The sequence below is a fragment of the Mustelus asterias genome, chromosome 17, assembly GCF_964213995.1.
Source record: "Mustelus asterias chromosome 17, sMusAst1.hap1.1, whole genome shotgun sequence".
NCBI classification, from domain to species: domain Eukaryota; kingdom Metazoa; phylum Chordata; class Chondrichthyes; order Carcharhiniformes; family Triakidae; genus Mustelus; species Mustelus asterias.
In genome coordinates this window covers 86,262,032-86,281,570 of record NC_135817.1, presented here as the reverse complement: position 1 = coordinate 86,281,570, position 19,539 = coordinate 86,262,032, and the positions used below count along the sequence as shown (strand labels likewise).

The window sequence follows — 19,539 nt, the reverse complement described above, 5'->3', positions numbered from 1 at the left end:
CCTGCAGGACATTTTCTGTTGGTGTGTCAGAAACAGTGAAGTTGGACTGTGGCCGGGTGTTCCATGAGTAAGCCCTGAAACCACGGCTTCTCAATGGTTAAGTTGGTGAATCATCATTGCATTCAGCCAAAGCAAGGAGGGTGTTTATTTATTAAGGGAGAGAACCTGGTTCCTGCTCTACCCAAGACTGCAAGAAAACTACAAAAGATCGTGAATGTATCCCAAACCATCACGCAAACCAGCCTCCCATCCATTGACTCTGTCTACACTTCCCGCTGCCTCAGAAAAGCAGCCAGCATAATTATGGACCCCACGCACCCCAGACATTCTCTCTTCTACCTTCTTCTGTCGGGCAAAAGATACAAAAGTCTGAGGTCGCGTACCAACCGACTGAAGAACAGCTTCTTCCCTGCTGCCATCAGACTTTTGAATGGACCTACCTCGCATTAAGTTGATCTTTCTCTACACCCTTGCTCTGACTCTAACAAACGTTCTGCACTCTCTCCTTTCCTTCTTTATGAATGGTACGCTTTGTCTGTATAGTGCGCAAGAAACAATACTTTTCACTGTATACTGATACATGTGACAATAATAAATCAAATCAAATCAAATTAAAAGCAAAAACATGCAAGGCTGACATTCGGCAAAAGAAAAGTCGCACTGGAGGAGAGAGTTCCTTGTCTGAAATTGTCCAACTCAAATGTGAAGTCCAGGAGGCTAATAAAAGCAATTGGCTGAATCGGGCCGGTGCTTCAGTGATTGCAAGGCCCAATCCTCAAAAAGGTCAACTCATCTTAACTCAGTGTGGAGTGAGATTCAAGGCAGGCTGAGGGGAGAAATGTCAAGAAAGAAACATCTTACCCGTTTTCATGGTGGTCCATGATGTAGTGGTCCAGCTCTGTACCGGGTAGCGGCTGCACTGGCGGAGGGGGCAGTGGGACATTGGACCAGTTGGAGCCTGCGTTCTTATGCGGCTTAACGCTGCTTTTGTTTTTCTTCTTCTTCCCACTTTTGCCACCTGCGAAGTTTCACAAGACATTACATCACACTCCAGCGAAATGGAACAATGAACTTTTCAGACACTAAGCTAGGAGAGAGGCTGCCCTCCAGCTAGACTGAATGGTCTTTTTAGGAAGTATTTCCAGTGCAGAAACAGGCCACTTTCCGATGCACACAAGCATTCTCCCAATCTGCCTCATCTAAAGCCACCAAAATATCTGTCTATTCCTTTCCCTCTCAAGTTTATCTAGTTTCCCTTAGACATTTTTATGCTGTTCACCTCAACTATTACCTGCGAGTTCCACGTTCTCACCACTCTCTGGGTAAAGAAGATTTGTCCAAACTCCCTGTTTAATTTATTGGTGAATATTGTATGTTAGTAACCCCCGTTCTGATATCACAAGTGAAACCATCTCTAGGTCACCGTTTCATATCTTTGAAGCCCTCTATCAGGTCACCCTCAATCTTCTCTTTTCCTCGCGCCAGCCCGTTCAATCCTGTCTTTCTTGCCACATGCTTTTCTTCCACCCAATTTCCCTATTATTTTTCTTGGTTTCTTATCCTGGCTCCTCCACTTCTCAAGGTCCTGGATCAGGTTGGGATGCAGTTCCATGGGCTGGAATGTCACGGTCCCTCCTGCCAGCTGGATCTCACGACCCCGCTGGAATCGATGGAGTTTCGAGTAGCTTGCCACATTTTCCAGCCCCGCCCCTGCAGGCAACGGGATCTTCAAGTCCCACCCATGAATTCTGCACCCATGTCTGAGCAGGTGATCAGTGAGCTAAGCACCAGCAGAAGAAGGTCAGGCCTTGTTGCGATCTTTCTAATTGCCCACTTGTATCACTTGGCATGGAGGGCAAGGTAGGGGGGATGCAGCGGGGCGGGGGGATGCAGCGGGGTGGGCGGATGGTGGCTGTGAAGAGATACCCCAGACAGCCATAGACCATAAGACATAGGAGCAGAATTAGGCCACTCGGCCCATCGAGTCTGCTCTGCCATTCAATCATGGCTGATATTTTTCTCATCCCCATTCTCCTGTCTTCTCCCCATAACCCCTGATCCCCTTATTAATCAAGAACAACCCTCACTTCACTGGGGGTGGCACGGTAGCACAATGGTTCGCACTGCTGCCTCACAGCGCCAGGGGCCTGGGTTCAATTCCCGGCTTGGGTCACTGTCTGTGTGGAGTTTGCATGTTCTCCCCATGTCTGCGTGGGTTTCCCCCGGGTACTCCGATTTTCTCCCACATTCTGAAAGACGTGCTGGTTAGGGTGCATTGACCCGAACAGGCGCCGGACTGTGGCGACTGGGGGAATTTCACAGTAACTTCATTGCAGTCTTAATGTAAGCCTTACTTGTGACTAATAAATAAACTTAAAGAACCTATCTATCTCTGTCTTAAAGACACTCAATGACCTGGAGAGATTCAACAGCTCCCGAGATAGGGGAGATATGGGAAGAACATGCACCTGCACTCTGCCGAACAGGAGTGAATGAATTCAACCTCAGGGGAAAAAGGCAGATCTTCTCTGAATGGTCTTGGAACTCAATGAGTATCTGTTTCTCCCTGCGGTGACTGCTTCTTCAAGATGGTCATTGTCCGTGACACGGTGGCACAGTGGTTATCACTGCTGCCTCACAGCGCCAGGGACCTGGGTTCGATTCCCGCCTTGGGTCACTGTCTGTGTGGAGTTTCTACATTCTCCCTGTGTCGGCTTAGGTTTCCTTCGGGTGCTCCGGTTTCCTCCTACAGTCCAAAGGTATGCAGCTTAGGTGAATTGGCCATGCTTAATTGCCCATTGCTGCCTCAAGATGTGGAGGCTAAATGGAATAGCCATGGTAAATGTATGGGATTACAGGGATAAGGCTGAGAGGAGGGGGCTGGGTAAGATATTCTGTCAGAGGGTTGGTGCAGACTCGATGGGCCGAATGGCCTCTTCTGCAGGGATTCTATGATTCTATACTTTGTACAGTTTGATTTGAATTCCTTTCTATTTCAAACAGAGCCCAAATAGGTGAAGGAAAGGCTCTCTTCCAGTTGAATGAATTTTTGGGTGTCTATTTCATCACTACAAGTGATAGCGGGTGAGAGGGAACCAGCAGCTCATTGGTGGAAGGGAAGATGCTTGGTCCAGAGTGGAGTGGGGTACAGATCAAATATCTTGAGGTGAGTTTTATTTTGATCCGTTCATAGGATGTGGGTGTCACTGGCTGGGCATTTATTGCCCATCCCTGAGGGCATTTAAGAGTCAACCACATTGCTGTCCAGGAGATGTGTCAGAAGATGGCCACGATGAAGTGAGGTAGAAGAATGTGGTCAGAAAGAAGACAAAGTCGCGACCTTCCCAATCTTGGACATGGTAACACATGGACAACAAACGAGCTCTTGATGTTGGGGCTGAGGGTGGAGGGGTGGAGGAAAGGGGGTATGAGGAGGTGGCTGGCTGTGGAGGAAAGGCCTGTCCATCTCCACACCCTTGAATAACGGTGAAGTAGCAGACTGTTAATGCTGAAGAACTGTCACACGTTAAAGCAGTCCCATATTATCACCATTCTCTGGACAAGGAAGTTTCTGCTGTGTTCCCTACTGGATTTATTAGTGACTAAACATACTCAAACCAACCATGCTAATGGAACAAAGGGACTCCGCTTGTCACAGGCATCCCATGACCTTCTGATTCAAGATTGAACAGGTGAGGACTGTGTGACAGGAATGGATGGGGTGAGAGATAGTGAAGAAGTTACGCCAACAATGTTGAGGAAAGAGATAGAATCATAGAATCCCTGCAGTGCAGACGGAGGCCATTTGGCCCATCGAGTCTGCACTGACCACAATCCCACCCAGGTCCTATTCCCACAACCCCACATATTTACCCTGATAATCCCCCTGACACGAGGGTCAATTTATCATGGCCAGTCAACCTAAACCGCACATCTTTGGACTGTGGAAGGAAACTGGAGCACCCGGAGGAAACCCACGCAGACATGGGGAGAACGTGCAAACTCCACACAGACAGTGACCCAAGGCCGGAATTGAACCCAGGTCCCTGGCGCTGTGAGGCAGCAGTGCTAATCACTGTGCCACCGTGCCGCCCCTAAGGTAACGAGACAATCAGATAGCAACAGCTCAGCTGTAGAAGGTTAAAAAGGAGAGCTGGGAGTGAGGGGGTGAGGGAAGGAATCAAGGAGGTTTTTAGCAGGGCTGACGATGAGGAAAGTGGGGTGAGGACAAAGCAGATGGTCCAACCTGTACGGGGGAGGAGTGGGTGGGAAAGAGATAGTGAAGTAGCCACTGGAGCTTCAGCACATTTAACACAGTAAAATATCTTAAGGTGCTGGACAGGAGCATTGCCAGATAAAATTCGGCAGTCAGTCACATCAGGAGATTTCCTGGTTTTTAGCAGGGAGCGACAGAGAGGCAGAGATGTTTCGAGGGGAGAATTCCGGAGCCTCGGGTTTGGGCAGCCAAAGCCAATGACTGCCAACGGTGAAGCGATCAAACTCGGGCGGCATGGAAGGCTGAAACGTGAGGAGCGCTGATATCTCAGAGGGTTGTGGGGTGGGATGGGATGGCAGAGACAGGGAGGGGCAAGGCCATGGAGGGATTTGAAACACAAGGATAAGAATTTGATAACCTCTGCACTGCCTGCTCGGGAACCGCTGTTAGGTCAGTGAACATCGGGGTTGATGGGTGAAAGGGAGCTTGCGTGAATTAAGATACTGGCAGCAGAGTTTCAGATGAAGAGTACAGAAAAGTACCCTCCATACTAGGATGTTGCCTGCTATGGAGGGTATTAGCTATGAGAGGTTGAATAAACTGGAATTTTCTCCCTGGAAAGACGGAGACTGAGGAACGACCTCAATTTATAAAATTATGAGAGGTATAGATAGGGTGAACACTTGGAAGCTTTGTCCCAGGGCAGAAATGACAATTACAAGGGGGCACGGGTTCAAGGTAAGGGGGGAAAGGTTCAGTGGAGAGGTGCGGGGGAAGTTTTTTACACAGAGGGTGGTGGGGGCCTGGAATGCACTGCCAAGTGAGGTGGTTGAGGCAGATACGTTAGCGACATTTAAGACTTATCTTGATAGGCATATGAACAAACAGGAATAGAGTGATATAAGCAGTTGGTCTAGATAGGACAACGTGACTGGCACAGGCTTGGAGGGCCGAAGGGCCTGTTCCTGTGCTGTACTGTTCTTTGTTCTTTGAAGTGAAATTCACGGCGGATGCAAGAGAGAAAGACGGCGAGGATAACATCAGAAAAGTGCATGAGAGACGTGATTAATGAATAGAAACCATCAATGTAGATGAATATTTGCCTGAGTGTAGAAGGTTAAGGGATGACCTAATTGAGATATTTAATATGATTAAAGGATCCATTAAGGTAGAGAGAGAGAGAGAGAGAGTGAGAGAGAGAGAGAAATAAACTATTTCTTCTGTTACGGGGAGTCCAGAAGAACGGATCGTAACTTTAAAATTAAATCAAGGGTGATGTCAGGAAGCATCGGACTACACAAACCTGGAACTCTCTCCCATAAAAGGCTGTTGAGTTGGGGGCGGGGTGTCAAATAAAAGCTTCAAAACGGAAATTATTGTTTAGCAAGGGACGGAAGGGCGAAAACAGCAAGGTGGAGAGTATCCACAATCGAATTGTTTGGCAGAATAGGCTCACGAAGGCTGAATGGCCTCCTCCCATTCCTCTGTGAACCAAAATGGGCAGGATGTGAGATGGGCTGCAGATTCACTGCAGGCTGAAGATTTGGGAAAAGAGAAAGGGGGAGGCACAAAGCTGGGGGCGGAGGGGGAGGGTGGGTGGAGCTGGGTGCTAAAAAATTCTGCAAACTCTGGAAAGCTGAATGAACATACAGAGAAGCAGTGAGCCAGACAGAAAGCATCTGTGGAGGCAGAGGTAGGTTGGTGTTTCAGGCAAGACCGCTTTTGACAAATTGACCCATCTGAAACATTAAGTTGTTTGTTTCCTTTCTGTGCAGATGCTGTCTGAGTGCTTGCAATATTCTCAGGGGCTTTTCGGTTGTATAATGAACAGATTGAGATGGTCAGGAGGAGAAACTGATGGGAAAACGGGGAATGGTCCAGGTATGAGTGATAATCAGGAGAAGTGGACCGTGCAACTTGTACAGGCTAACTGAAATCATAGAATGCAGAAAAGGCCATTTGGCCCATCGAATCTCTACCGACGATTGACAGAATATCTTACCCAGGCCCTCTGCCCTGCCCTATCTCTGTAACCCCACATCTACCACGGCTAATCCATCTAACCTACATATCTTTAGACACTAAGCGTCAATTTAGCACGGCCAATTCACATAATCTACACATCTTTGGAGTGTGGGAGGAAACCGACGCAGACATGGGGAGAATGTGCAGACTCCGCACAGACAGTGACCCAAGCCGGGAATCGAACCTGGGTCTCTGGCGCTGTGAGGCAGCAGTGTCTGTGCCACTGTGCCACCCTGAAGGAAGATACAGTGGGTTTGGGCTGTGGAGGGGACAGGCGGGGGGAGAGGGGGTTGAGGAGTGTCGCAGAGTAGGAATCACCACATGGGAACACTGTCTTTGTCAGTGCCAGGAATTGGGAAATATTTATCGGTTGTACACAAATACTGATTTATATAATAAATGCTGACACATGTCACAAGATGTTGCACACCATCCTTTCCTGTTCCAGAGAGTTTTCACTAAACGTGAGGATAATGAACATTGCTACTTCAGACAATCTTAATGCAGCTACAAAATAAAGTGCATGCAGAGTAAAGCTCCCTCTATGCTATCCCATCAAGCACACCCTGGCGAGGTAAAACACATTGCATGCAGAGTAAAGCTCCCTCGACACTGTCCCCATCAAACACTCCCAGGACAGGTACAACATGGGGTTAGATACAGAGTAAAGCTCCCTCTACACTGTCCCCATCAAACACTCCCAGGACAGGTACAGCACGGGGTTAGATACAGAGTAAAGCTCCCTCTACACTGTCCCCATCAAACACTCCCAGGACAGGTACAACATGGGGTTAGATACAGAGTAAAGCTCCCTCTACACTGTCCCCCATCAAACACTCCCAGGACAGGTACAGCACGGGGTTAGATACAGAGTAAAGCTCCCTCTACACTGTCCCCATCAAACACTCCCAGGACAGGTACAGCACGGGGTTAGATACAGAGTAAAGTTCCCTCTATACTGTCTGTTGAATATTCCTAAGGCTGGTAGGGTCCAGTTTGGAAAAAGATTAAAACTCCCTCTAGTTTATATTCTTGTTGCCATGGTGTTGTTTACTCATTGCTTTTCACTCTCCCGGATATGTGTCCAGTCTCCTGAATTCTGATGCTTACGAGTTATCATTTTAAAAACATCACTTGTGAAGTTGGTTCAATTTGTTTAAACAGTGCGCAGTGAATTTTGCAGGAAAATGATTCGGGATGTTCCGGGGTGGTTACAGGTTAGACCTGTTCTGCACGGAAGCCAAATTAATCCGCAACCAGTACTGGGTTTTTAAACCAGGTTCCTCAACGAAAAATACTTCAAACCTTTCAGCATAACATCTTCCCACAGGTCCCACCTCTTGGACAAGATTAGGATAGTGCAGAAGGAATAGTTTGTCATACCTTGGAGCATGCTCAGTAACGCGTTGCCAAACCTGTTCGCGGCAGGGCAGAGGGTATGGTGTTAGTTTCGCAGACAAACCTGAGAGACTTCTTTCAGAGCTGTTGTGGGAGCTGGAGGTGCTGAAGTCCTCAGAATGGTTGTGAGGCATTCTGTTAGACAATCCCTCAGCCAATCGGTAGTCAGGGATGAAAAGCAGGGCTAAAGGTCAAAGGGTAAAAGTCACAGTGGCATCAGGTGTTTAGCACATGGCACAAGCACATGCAAGGACATGCAGTTAATGCAGCTGCTGCGGAGGTTTTGAGGGGAAAAAGAATATAAAATGCTCGCGAGGTTAAAAAGTGAATCTCACCATCGGGTGACCTCTCGTTCAGTCTCATTCAGACAACATTTGAAGGTAATTTCAAAGCATTCAGCATCAAAACTAACTGCCCTGTGGAGACTATTCCACCTGCTTCATCGCCATCTGGGCAGCTAGAAATCAGAGGAGTCCAATATTTCCCCTTCCAAAAACCTAAGGTCATCCAAACTCTGCTGCCCATGTCCTTACTCAGGAGAAGAGTTCCCCTATCACCTCTGTGCTCACTGACCTACATCGGAAATGTCTCCATCAGAAAATTCCCAGCCTGAATTCTCCAACCGTTCACACCGACGGGAATCTCTGGTCCCTCCGGCAGCGCACCTCCGGGGAGAGGTGGGGGTGACATCGATGGGGATTCCCATTGACAGCAGCGGGACCAGCGAATCCCACCTCCAGAGAACAATGCTCCACCTGCTGGCGGGAAACACACGGCTGGGAGGCTGGAGAATCTCACCCCTCACCTTTGAGTTCCAATCCCTCTATGGCCTCATCCTCTCCCCCCACCACTTTCCTCTTCCTGTAACCTCCTCCCACCCTGCAACCTTTTGCACTCCAATCCTGGTCGCTAATCATTCCAGCACAACAAAAACAGAGTGTGCTGGAAAACCTCAGCAGGTCCGACAGCGTCTGTGTGGAGAGAGAATAGAGCCAACGTTTCGAGTCTAGATGGCCCTTCGTCAGAGCTTAATCATTCCAGCACAGATGTCCGTACCTGACTCTGTAATTCTCTCACTAACTCTCTCTGCCCTTCTTTTCTTCTGGAAGACACTCTGAATCTCCACCGCTCTCTCTCTCTCTCCTGTTGTATGAGATGCTCCTTAAAACCTCCTCCTTCGGGCAGGGTTTTGGTCGCCTGGCCAAATACCTGATATGTCTCGCTGTGAATTTTTGTTTGATAATGGTTCCGAGGACTTGGGATGTTTACTGTTAAAGGCACTATGCAAATGTAAGTCATCCTTAATGGACTTTGATAAATATCTCACAATAATTCCACAATCGGAGCTGCAACAATTCAATTTCTCTTTGTCTTTAATTTTAATTCTACATTTAATAGTTACTTTCTGTTAAGACCATCTGGCTTGAACTGTGTCACTAAGCTCAATTAACCTGCAAACAGTACACAATAAATCTTGGGTAAGGACAACCCTAATGAGTGTTCAAATAAATAACAGAACATTGAACAGTAGTGAGATTGGGGGAATGCGGGATTGAGGGTATGGAGAGAAGGTGGGATTGAGGGATATGGGGAGAAAGTGGGATTGAGGGATATGGGGAGAAGGTGGGTAGATTAATCTAAACTCAACCAGAAAGCTCATATTCACATGAAGAGGATGTTAAAATCCAATTAGAAATCTGTTGAATTGATTTTTTTATTTTCAATAAAACTAAGGTCCCGATGGTGACACTCCCTCTTTAAGGTACAATTAAAGGCATTTAGTTTGTCTGTCAACTGAACCAGTGCGCGGAGCCAGCTTGGACTTACCTCAGGTGGTACCATCCTCTCACTCACCGTTATTAAACTTGCTCTGATCCGGTAGCGAGTAACCACAGCCGGTCAAGTCCGGCTTCGGTTGGATGGAAGCCTTCCACTGGGGGTCGGGGAGATCCACGGCTAGCTCTTGGATGCTGCTGGAGTGCAGGAGTTGGGTGGTGGCATACGGCGTGGCCTGGGTGATCTGACCCGGGCTGTTGAAGCTGGTCTTGGTGGTGACGTCGATGCTACTGTAAATGGCACTGTCAGAGAGCATAGTACCTGACTTCTCCCCCTGACCTGCTGCGTGGGGCATCCAGGCACAGGGAGGGGATGGGGTGGGAGAGAAGAGAAGGAGAGACAGAGAGAGGGAGACAGAGAGAGAGAGAGAGAGAAATGTGAAGCTGGTCAGTGACCTGTTGGAAAGGCTGTAAACAGATACATATCCAACTCAAAAAATCAACGTGTCACCCTGCACTAACGTGTCACTGGGACAGATGCAGTCCATGAACCAGCCGCCGGGGGGATGATATACAAGTACTGCCCTGTGGGATCCATAAGACCATATGACTTGGGAGCAGAATTAGACCACTTGGCCCATCGAGTCTGCTCCGCCATTCAATCATGGCTGATATTTTTCTCATCCCCATTCTCCTGCCTTTTCCCCGTAACCCCGATCCCCTTATTAATCAAGAACCTATCTATCTCTGTCTTAAAGACACTCAATGACCTGGCTTCCACAGCCTTCTGCGGCAAAGAGTTCCACAGATTCACGTCTCTCTGGCTGAAGAAATTCCTCCTCATCTCTGTTTTAAAGGATCGTTCCTTTAGCCTGAGGTTGTGCCCTCTGGTTCCAGTTTTCCCTACCAGTGGAAACATCCTCTCCACGTCCACTCTATCCAGGCCTCGCAGTATCCTGTAAGTTTCAATAAGATCCCCCCTCATCCTTCTAAACTCCAATGAGTACAGACCCAGAGTCCTCAACCGTTCCTCATACGACAAGCTCTTCATTCCAAGGATCATTCTTGTGAACCTCCTCTGGACCCTTTGGATCCATCTGTTTATGCTGAGTGCCCTTTACGATCCACAGAATCATTATAGAATCATAGAATCCCTACAGTGCAGAAGGAGACCATTCGGCCCATTGAGTCTGCACCGGCCACAATCCCATCCAACCCCTATGCTCATCTCCCCATGTATTTACCATGCTGGTCCCCCTGACACTAAGGGGCAATTTAGCATGGCCCATCCACCTCCCCCACACATCGCTGGACTGTGGGAGGAAACCGGGGCACCCGGAGGAAACCCACGCAGACATGGAGAGAGACGGCACGGTGGCACAGTGGTTAGCACTGCTGCCTCACAGTGCCATGGACCCGGGTTCAATTCTGGCCTTGGATCACTGTCTGTGCGAAGTTTGCACATTCTCCCCATGTCTGCGTGGGTTTCCTCCGGGTGCTCCAGAGCTGAATTGACCCTAGTGTCAGGGAATCAGCAGGGTAAATATGTGGGATTACGGGAATAGGGCCTGGGTGGGATTGTGGTCAGTGCAGACCCGATGGGCCAAATGGCCTCCTTCCACACTGTCGAGATTCTATGATTCTATGAACGTGCAAACCCCACACAGACAGTGACCCAAGGCTGGAGTTGAACCTGGGTCCCTGGTGCTGTGAGGCAGCAGTGCTAACCACTGTGCCGCCCTTCAGATATAAAAGCAACACTGAAAATACTGGAGTCACATCGCAGCACCCCCAGCAGCCGGCTTCATTTGCAATTCTTATTCTCCTGTTGAAATCTCCACACAGCTTTGCTGCACCCATTGCACAGCTTCCTCCAGCCCAAGGACCCTCCAGGATCTCTGCACCCCTCCAATTCTGACCTCGTGTACATTCCTGATTTTACTCACTCCTTCATTGGTGGCTGTATCTTCAGCTGCCTCAACCCAAAACCTGGGAATTCCATCCCTAAAACCTCTCTGCCTTGTCACTTATTTTGTTCCTTTATCACCCACTTTAAAACCTGCCTCTTTGACCAAGCTTTTGATCATCTGACCTAATATTTCCTTAAATGGCTCAAATGGGCAGAACGGTGACACAGTGATTAGCACAGCTGCCTCACAGCACCAGGGACCCAGGTTTGATTCCCGACTTGGGTCACTGTCTGTGTGGAGTTTGCACGTTCTCACCGTGTCTGCGTGGGTTTCCTCCGGGTGCTCCGGTTTCCTCCCACAGTCTGAAAGACGTGCTAGTTGATGCATTGGCCATGCTAAATTCTCCCTCAGTGTACCTGAACAGGCGCTGAAGTGTGGTGACTAGAGGATTTTCACAGTAACTTCATTGCAGTGTTAATGTGAGCCTAACTTGTGACACTAATGAATAAAAGTTATTTTAAAAATTTCTAGCAAAATGGGGTGTTTTACCCTGTTAACGCACTATATCAGTACAGCTGTGCACTCAGCACAGAAACGTCACACTCTGAATGACAAAAACATTTTCAGATGCTTTGCAGAGGCGTTAAAGGCAGTTAAATATCGAACATCCCATTTATCTGGAACACTGGCTCAGAGGATGCTGGGAGCAAACTCAAATGCCACATGCAAGAGATGCTTGGATAAGTACTAATTAAAGGAAATACTAAATAAAAGGAAACATTTACAGGGGAATGGGAAAAGAGTGGGAGGTGTGAAACTAATTGGATAACTCTATCAAAGGGCCAGCATGGTTGTAATGGGACAATCAGTCTATCTACATTCCTCCAGCCAGCTCAAGTCTGATCTGCAATTCAGCAAGATTATCGCCGATTTCCCCCAACCCCACTCTCCATATAATCTGTAGAGTGCAGAAGGAGGCCATTGAGTCTGCACTAATTCACTGAAATAGCATCCACCCCCCCCCCCCCCACCCCCCACCCGCCCGTCCATCCCCGTAACCCAGCAATTTAGCACGGCCAATCCACCTAACCTGTACGTCTTTGGAGTGCGGGAGGAAACTGGAGCACCCGGAGGAAACCCACGGGGAGAACGTGTAAACTCCTCACAGTTTTTACTGTCACCCGAGGACAGAATCGAACCGGGTCCCTGGCGCTGTGAGGCAACGGCGCTAACCACTGTGCCACCGGGCCACCTCCACTGTTCCAGAAAGTCACTCTGGCACTGATTAATGTCGTACGGCAGAAGGGAAATTCCAGGGTGGGGGTTGAACAAGGCTGTTGTTAAATTGGGAGATTTCCTCATTCTGCAATTTTAGCCCCTTATCTCCTATTTATTGATACGCCTACATGCGACACTCCTCTGAACACTGCTCCCTTGTCCAGTTCCTCTACCCATCCCACTGACTAGTTTTCTTTCATCCACTCTCAATTCATTTCACCATCTGCCTCTCGAACTGTTTTTCTCTCAGGAGCCCCGTAATTGTGAAATTACTCCTCCCTCCCTTGTGTTTTTTCCCCCTCGCCACTCCCACAATTAACATATCCTCAATACCCAAGCTTCATGTTGTCTATCCATTGGGTCTCAATTCACCTCCTGCTCTCTCCCACATAAGATAAGTTCATAAGATATAGGAGCAGAATTAGGCCATTCGGCCCATCGAGTCCGCTCCGCCATTCGATCATGGCTGATATGCTCCTCATCCCCATTTTCCTGCCTTCTCCCCATAACCCTTCAACCCATTACCCATTAAAAATCTGTCTAACTCCTCCTTAAATTTACTCACTCTCCCAACATCCACCGCACTTTGGGATAGCAAATTCCACAGATTCACAACCCTTTGGGAGAAGTAGTTTCTCCTCAACTCTGTTTTAAATTTGCTGCCCCTTATCCTCAGACTATGACCTCTCGTCCCAGAATGCCCCACAAGAGGAAGCATCCGCTCCACGTCTACTTTACCCGTACCTTTTATCATCTTGTATACCTCAATTTGATCTCCCCTCATTCTTCTAAATTCCAGAGAGTGTTGGCCTGAACTGTTCAATCTCTCTCCATATGACAAACCCCTCATCTCTGGAATCAATCCCGTGAATCTCCTACATTCTTTACCTTGCCTGCTATCTCAGGTCTTTTACCACCATAAATTAAAATCATAGTGGTGGGGAGAAAGGTGGGAGAATTAACAAAGTTATTCACCTCATGTTTCAGGACTTCATAGAATCATAGAAACCCTACAGTGCAGAAGGAGACCATTCGGCCCATCGAGTCTGCACCGACCACAATCCCACCCAGGCCCTACCCCCATATCCCGGCATATTTACCCACTAATCCCTCTAACCTACGCATCGCAGGACTCTAAGGGGCAATTTTTAACCTGGCCAATCAACCTAACCCGCACATCTTTGGACTGTGGGAGGAAACCGGAGCACCCGGAGGAAACCCACGCAGACACGAGGAGAATGTGCAAACTCCTTGATCTGCCACTTCTCTGATTTTTATTTTCCATTTCAGCCAGTCACGGACAGCTAACGTTGCACTCCCCCATCCAAACTGTCTCACAAGATGGCCATATCTTGGCGCCATAATGGATCCCCTCTCCACCCCACCCAAAGCGAGGTGACTCCTGTCTGCACCATTCTCTCGAGCAGTGCATTCCCTGTGACCCTGCAGTTTTGTTTTTCACCCCAGGTGTTTATCCAATTCCCTTTTGAAAGGGAAACTGCCTCCACCACATTCCCGAGTAGTGCCTTCCAGATCCGAATAACTTGCTGTGTAAAACAAAAAATCTTCCTCATGTCACCGCTTGTTCGTTTGCCTCTCCATAATATCCCTACCGCGCAGAAGGAAGCCATTTGGCCCATGGAGTCTGCATCAACTGTCCGAAAGAGCATCTTACCTCGGCCCTATCCCTGTAACCCTGTACATTTACCATAGTTAATCCCACTAACCTACACATCTTTGGACTGTGGGAGGAAACCGGAGTACCTGGACGAAATCCATGCAGATACGGGGAGAATGTGCAAACTCCGCACAGACAGTGACCCAAGCCAGAAATTGAACCCGGGTTCCTGGCGCTGTGAGGCAACAGTGCTAACCACTGTGCCGCCATGCCACCCTTAAATCAGTGCCCCCTGTTACTTGACTTTTCCTCAGTGGCAACAGCTTCTCTCTATCTCCTCTATCCAGACCCCTCATGCTTTTGAACACTTCCATCAGATCTCCTCTAAAGCTTCTCTTCTCAATGAAGGATCTAAGCTTCACCAATCTATTCTACATAACTGAAGTCTCTCAGCCCCTGAAACAGTCTCATAAAACCTTCCCGAACCCTCTCCAACGTCTTCACATTGTGGCTAAATTCGCCACAAGTCGGAGAGTCCGGTTTATGGTGAACTGGTAAGAGAAGCAGAGCCAGGCTAAGGAAAGACTTTTTCACACAGCAAGTGGTCCGGATCTGGAATGCACGGCCCGAGTGTGTGGTGGAGACAGATTGACAGTTTTCAAAAGGGAACCGGATAATTATCTGAAGAAAGGAAAATCAGCAGGGGAAAGGCATTTGCTTAGTCAGAGGGCCAGCACAGACACAAGGGGCCAAATGGCCTCCTCCTGTGCTGTGACCATTCTATGAGTTTCACTACCACCTTCCCCAAGGCAATCAGGGATGAACATCAGGTAAAAAAGATCTGGATCTGGGAATACAGATACATAATTCCCTAAAAGTGGCGTCACAGGTAGATAGGGTCGGAAAGAGTGCTTTTGGTACATTGGCCTTTATAAATCAAAGTATTGAGTATCAGAGTTGGAATGTTATGGTGAGGTTGTATAAGACATTGGTGAGGCCGAATTTAGAGTATTGTGTGCAGTTTTGGTCACCTAATTACAGGAAGGATATTAATAAGGTTGAAAGAGTGCAGAGAAGGTTTACAAGGATGTTGCTGGGACTTGAGAAACTGAGTTACAGAGAGAGATTGAATAGGTTAGGACTTTATTCCCTGGAGCGTAGAAGAATGAGGGGAGATTTGATAGAGGTGTATAAAATTATGATGGGTATAGATAGAGTGAATGCAAGCAGGCTTTTTCCACTGAGGCTAGGAGAGAAAAAAACGAGGGGACATTGGTTAAGGGTGAAGGGGGAAAAGTTTAAAGGGAATATTAGGGAGGGCTTCTTCACCCAGAGAGTGGTGGGAGTGTGGAATGAGCTGCCAGATGAAGTGGTGAATGCGGGGTCACTTTTAACATTTAAGAAAAACTTGGACAGGTACATGGATGAGAGGGGTGTGGAGGGCTATGGTCCAGGTGCAGGTCAGTGGGACTAGGCAGAAAAATGGTACGGCACAGCCAAGAAGGGCCAAAAGGCCTGTTTCTGTGCTGTAATGTTCCATTGTTCTATGGTTCTAAAACTCTGAAATTTACTCATGCGGTCGAAATGGATCCAGGTCGCTCTGGCTCTGAACTCCTGAACTACTCACCCAGTCTGTTCACCCACCAAGCTGAGTTGAGAGGGTTGGCTTATGAGGAGAGACTGAGTAGATTGGGGCTATATTCATTGGAATTCAGAAGAATGAGGGGAGATCTTATCGAAACATATAAGATTATGAAAGGAATAGATAAGATAGAAGCAGGGAAGTTGTTTCCACTGGCGGGTGAAACTAGAACTCGGGGGCATAGCCTCAAAATAAGGGGGAGCAGATTTAGGACTGAGTTGAGGAGGAACTTCTTCACACAAAGGATTGTGAATCTGTGGAATTCCCTGCCCAGTGAAGCAGTTGAGGCTACCTCATTGAATGTTTTTAAGGTAAGGATAGATACATTTTTGAACAATAAAGGAATTAAGGGTTATGGTGAGTGGGTGGGTAAGTGGAGCTGAGTCCACGAAAAGATCAGCCATGATCTTATTGAATGGCGGAGCCGGCTCGAGGGGCCAGATGGCCTACTCCTGCTCCGAGTTCTTATGTAATCCCCTACACCCCCCCCCAACCGCCACCCCCCCCCCCCCCCCCCCAAAAACAGAAGGAGATTTTGCTGTTTTTTGAAAGAATTTTGCCAAACAGTGTCCACTGCATATACAGGCATCCTGTTCAAAGCCCATTCTCTGGGTAAAGGCCTAAATCCTGACATCAAACCTAACCCTGGCCTTACACAGCCCAAAATTGTGACATGTGATCTTCTCTCACCTACTTAATTCGGTACAATCTCTTAACTTGAAAATAAACTATCCCCTTTATCATCTGGTGCTGCTCCGTCAGATCAAGGGGCGGCATTGTGGCACAGTGGTTAGCACTGCTGCCTCACAGCGCCAGGGACCCGGGTTCGATTCTCGGCTTGGGTCACTGTCTGTGTGGAGTTTGCACATTCTCCTCGTGTCTGGGTGGGTTTCCTCCAGGTGCTCCGGTTTCCTCCCACAGTCCAAAGATGCGCGGGTTAGGTGTAATGGCCATGGTAAATTCACCATTCGTGTCGTGGGATATGTCGGTTAGAGGGATTAGCGGGGTAAATATGTGGGGTTGCGGGAATATGGCCTTGTTGGGATTGCTGTCGGGGCAGACTCGATGGGCCGAGTGGCCTCCTTCTGTACTGTAGGATTTCAATAATTTCTAAGTCTGATCTCAAGATAGAGTCCCATCTTTTTAAGCTCATCTCAATGTCTAAATGCCGAGTTCAATCTCTGCAACCTCTGCTGTTGTACACCTGCACACGAACCAAGTATCTTCATAACTGAGCCTGACGATCAGAATGTTCACATTTTCCTCCCCCGTTAATTACCCAAAGGAAAGCTCTTGTTTTCCACACATCTGGAATTCCCTGATAAGCACCGCAGCCAGTCAGAAAGCGGCACAGATCCGTCTCCAAATGACTCACCGGCTCGATTGAAGTTCCCCATTCCTCCGAGGTCTCCAAGGTCGGTGGGTCCGTTGCTGCTCCCATTTACAGGCAGGCTGGTAGCAGGCCAGGAATCCGCCAGCCAGGGATAACTGGACTCACCCGGATTTAACAGGCCCGGTCTGCTGTAATTTGAGAAGCCGGCAAATTGAAGGAAAAAAAAACTCCAGAAATTTTCAACAACATTTTTCAACCTCTCTGCCTGTTGGGGGCATCATTTGGCCACTTAAAAATATGGCTCCAAGTCAAAGACTGTCATTCCATCTCTTAACAAATTCCACTTGCATGCCCTAATGGTTGGAGTGCTGCCCCTCTTAATGCCCCAATCACCCTGCCTTTTCAACCAGGTCCTTACACTGGGGATGGCTTCACCTACAAGACTGAGTCAAGTCAACCAATCAGGCAAATTGTGGTCCTGCATTTTTATCACCCCATCATTGATGTCCGAGTCTGAGATTCTGGTGTTCCCTCTCTTTCTTCCTTTAAGATGTTCCTTAAAATCAATCTTTCTGACCAAGCTTTTCCAGACCTTTTTAAAATTCATTTGTGGGACATGGGCGTCGCCGACTAACCAGCATTTATTGTCCATCCCTTGTTGCCCTTGTCTGGAGGGCAGTTGAGAGTCGACCACATTGCTGTGGCTCTAGAGTCACATGTAGGCCAGACCAGGTAAGGATGGCAGATTCCCTTCCCTATAGGACATTGGGGAACCAGATGGATTTTTCTGACAATCGACCATGGTTTCATGATCATCACTGGACTTAATTCGAGATTTTTTTTATTGAATTCAAATTCCACCAGCTACTGCTGTGGGATTCGAATCCTGGTCCCCAGAACAATAGCTGAGTTTCTGAATTAATAGTCTGGTGATAATACCAAGTGATATTATTGCTAGACTTGACTATTCATCCAGAAACTCAGCTAATGTTCTGGGGTCTCATGTTTGAATATCTTTGAATATCTTCTTGTGTGGCTTGGGGGTCCATGTTTATTTGGCGATGAGCATGGGAAGCGGCTTGGATATTTTGCTTGGTTAAAGGTTCTATATATGTGCAAATTCTTACTGTTGTCATCCTACAGTCAGCATGCAACACCCAATATGATTTGAAGGATCAAATAAAACATACTGGACACTGTTCAAAATGATCGGGACCGTATTGAATTGTTGCATGTTGAGAGTTGGAGCAGGTTGTGAAGATGAAGAGTTCCAGCCACCATTTCATGACCAACTCTCCAAGTTAATCCCCCATCTCCCCCACTCTTCCCAGTCGCCTCTGTGGGTTTAAGCATTCGGGAATGGAATTGCCCAATACGGATCTGGAATATCCCAGGATCAACCTCTTGCCACACTCAATGCTCAATTTTGTTTAACTATTTGTTCAGGGAATGTGAGTACCACTGGTTAGGCCAACAGTTGTTGACATCCCTCATTGCCCTTGTGAAGTGGTGGTGAGCCGCTGCAGTCCGTGTGGTGTAGGTACACCCGCAGTGTTGTTAGGAAGGAAGTTCCAGTGGACCCTACGACAGTGAAGGAATGGCGATATATTTCCAAGTCAGGACGGTGAGTGGCTTGGAGTACAACTTGCAGTTGATGCTGTTCCCATGTATCTGCTGCCTTTGACCGTCTAAGTGGCACAGGTTGTGGGTTTAGCAACTGCTGTCGAAGGAGCCTTGGTGAGTTGCTGCAGTGCATCTTGTAGATGCCACTGTGCACCAGAGGCCGGGGGGCGGGGGGGGTAGTGAATATTGAAGGTAGATGCCAATCAAGGGGGCTGCTTTGTCCTGGATGGTGTCGAGCTTCTTGAGTGTTGTTGGAGCTGCACCCATCCAAGCAAGTGGGGAGTATCCCATCACACTCCTGACTTGTGCCTTGTAGATGGTGGAGAGGCTTCGGGGAGTCAGGAGGTGAGTTACTCAGCACACAATTCCCAGCCTCTGACCTGCTCTTGTAGCCACAGTGTTTATATGGCTGGGTCCCTTTTCAGTTTCTGGTCAATGGTAGCCCCCTCAGGAGGTTGACAGTGGGGGATTCGGCAATGATAATGCGAGGGAATGTCAAGGGGAGATGGTCATTGCCTGGCAGTTGTGTGGCACAAATGTAACTTGTCACTTATCAGCCCGAACCTGAATATTGTGCAAATCTTGTGCATTTAGAACTGCTTCAATATCTGAAGAATGGCGCTGAACTTGGTGCAACAATCAGCAAACATTCCTATTTCACAACACCTCACTCACAATCCTGACTTGGATATATCTCACCATTCCATCGCAGGGTAAAAAT

At 48.0% G+C, this 19,539-nt stretch overlaps 1 protein-coding gene across 1 annotated transcript in view; it reads right to left on the bottom strand.

The window, feature by feature from the left end:
* Positions 1-19,539, bottom strand: part of robo2 (roundabout, axon guidance receptor, homolog 2 (Drosophila)) — a 530,474-nt gene that overhangs the window by 44,804 nt on the left and 466,131 nt on the right. Inside the window, exons 20-22 of the mRNA XM_078233065.1 lie at positions 17,238-17,383; positions 9,494-9,757; positions 862-1,018 (exon numbers count right to left, since the gene is read on the bottom strand). Of these exons, the coding sequence (XP_078089191.1) occupies positions 862-1,018; positions 9,494-9,757; positions 17,238-17,383 (567 nt within the window). The remainder of the gene's footprint in view (positions 1-861; positions 1,019-9,493; positions 9,758-17,237; positions 17,384-19,539) is intronic.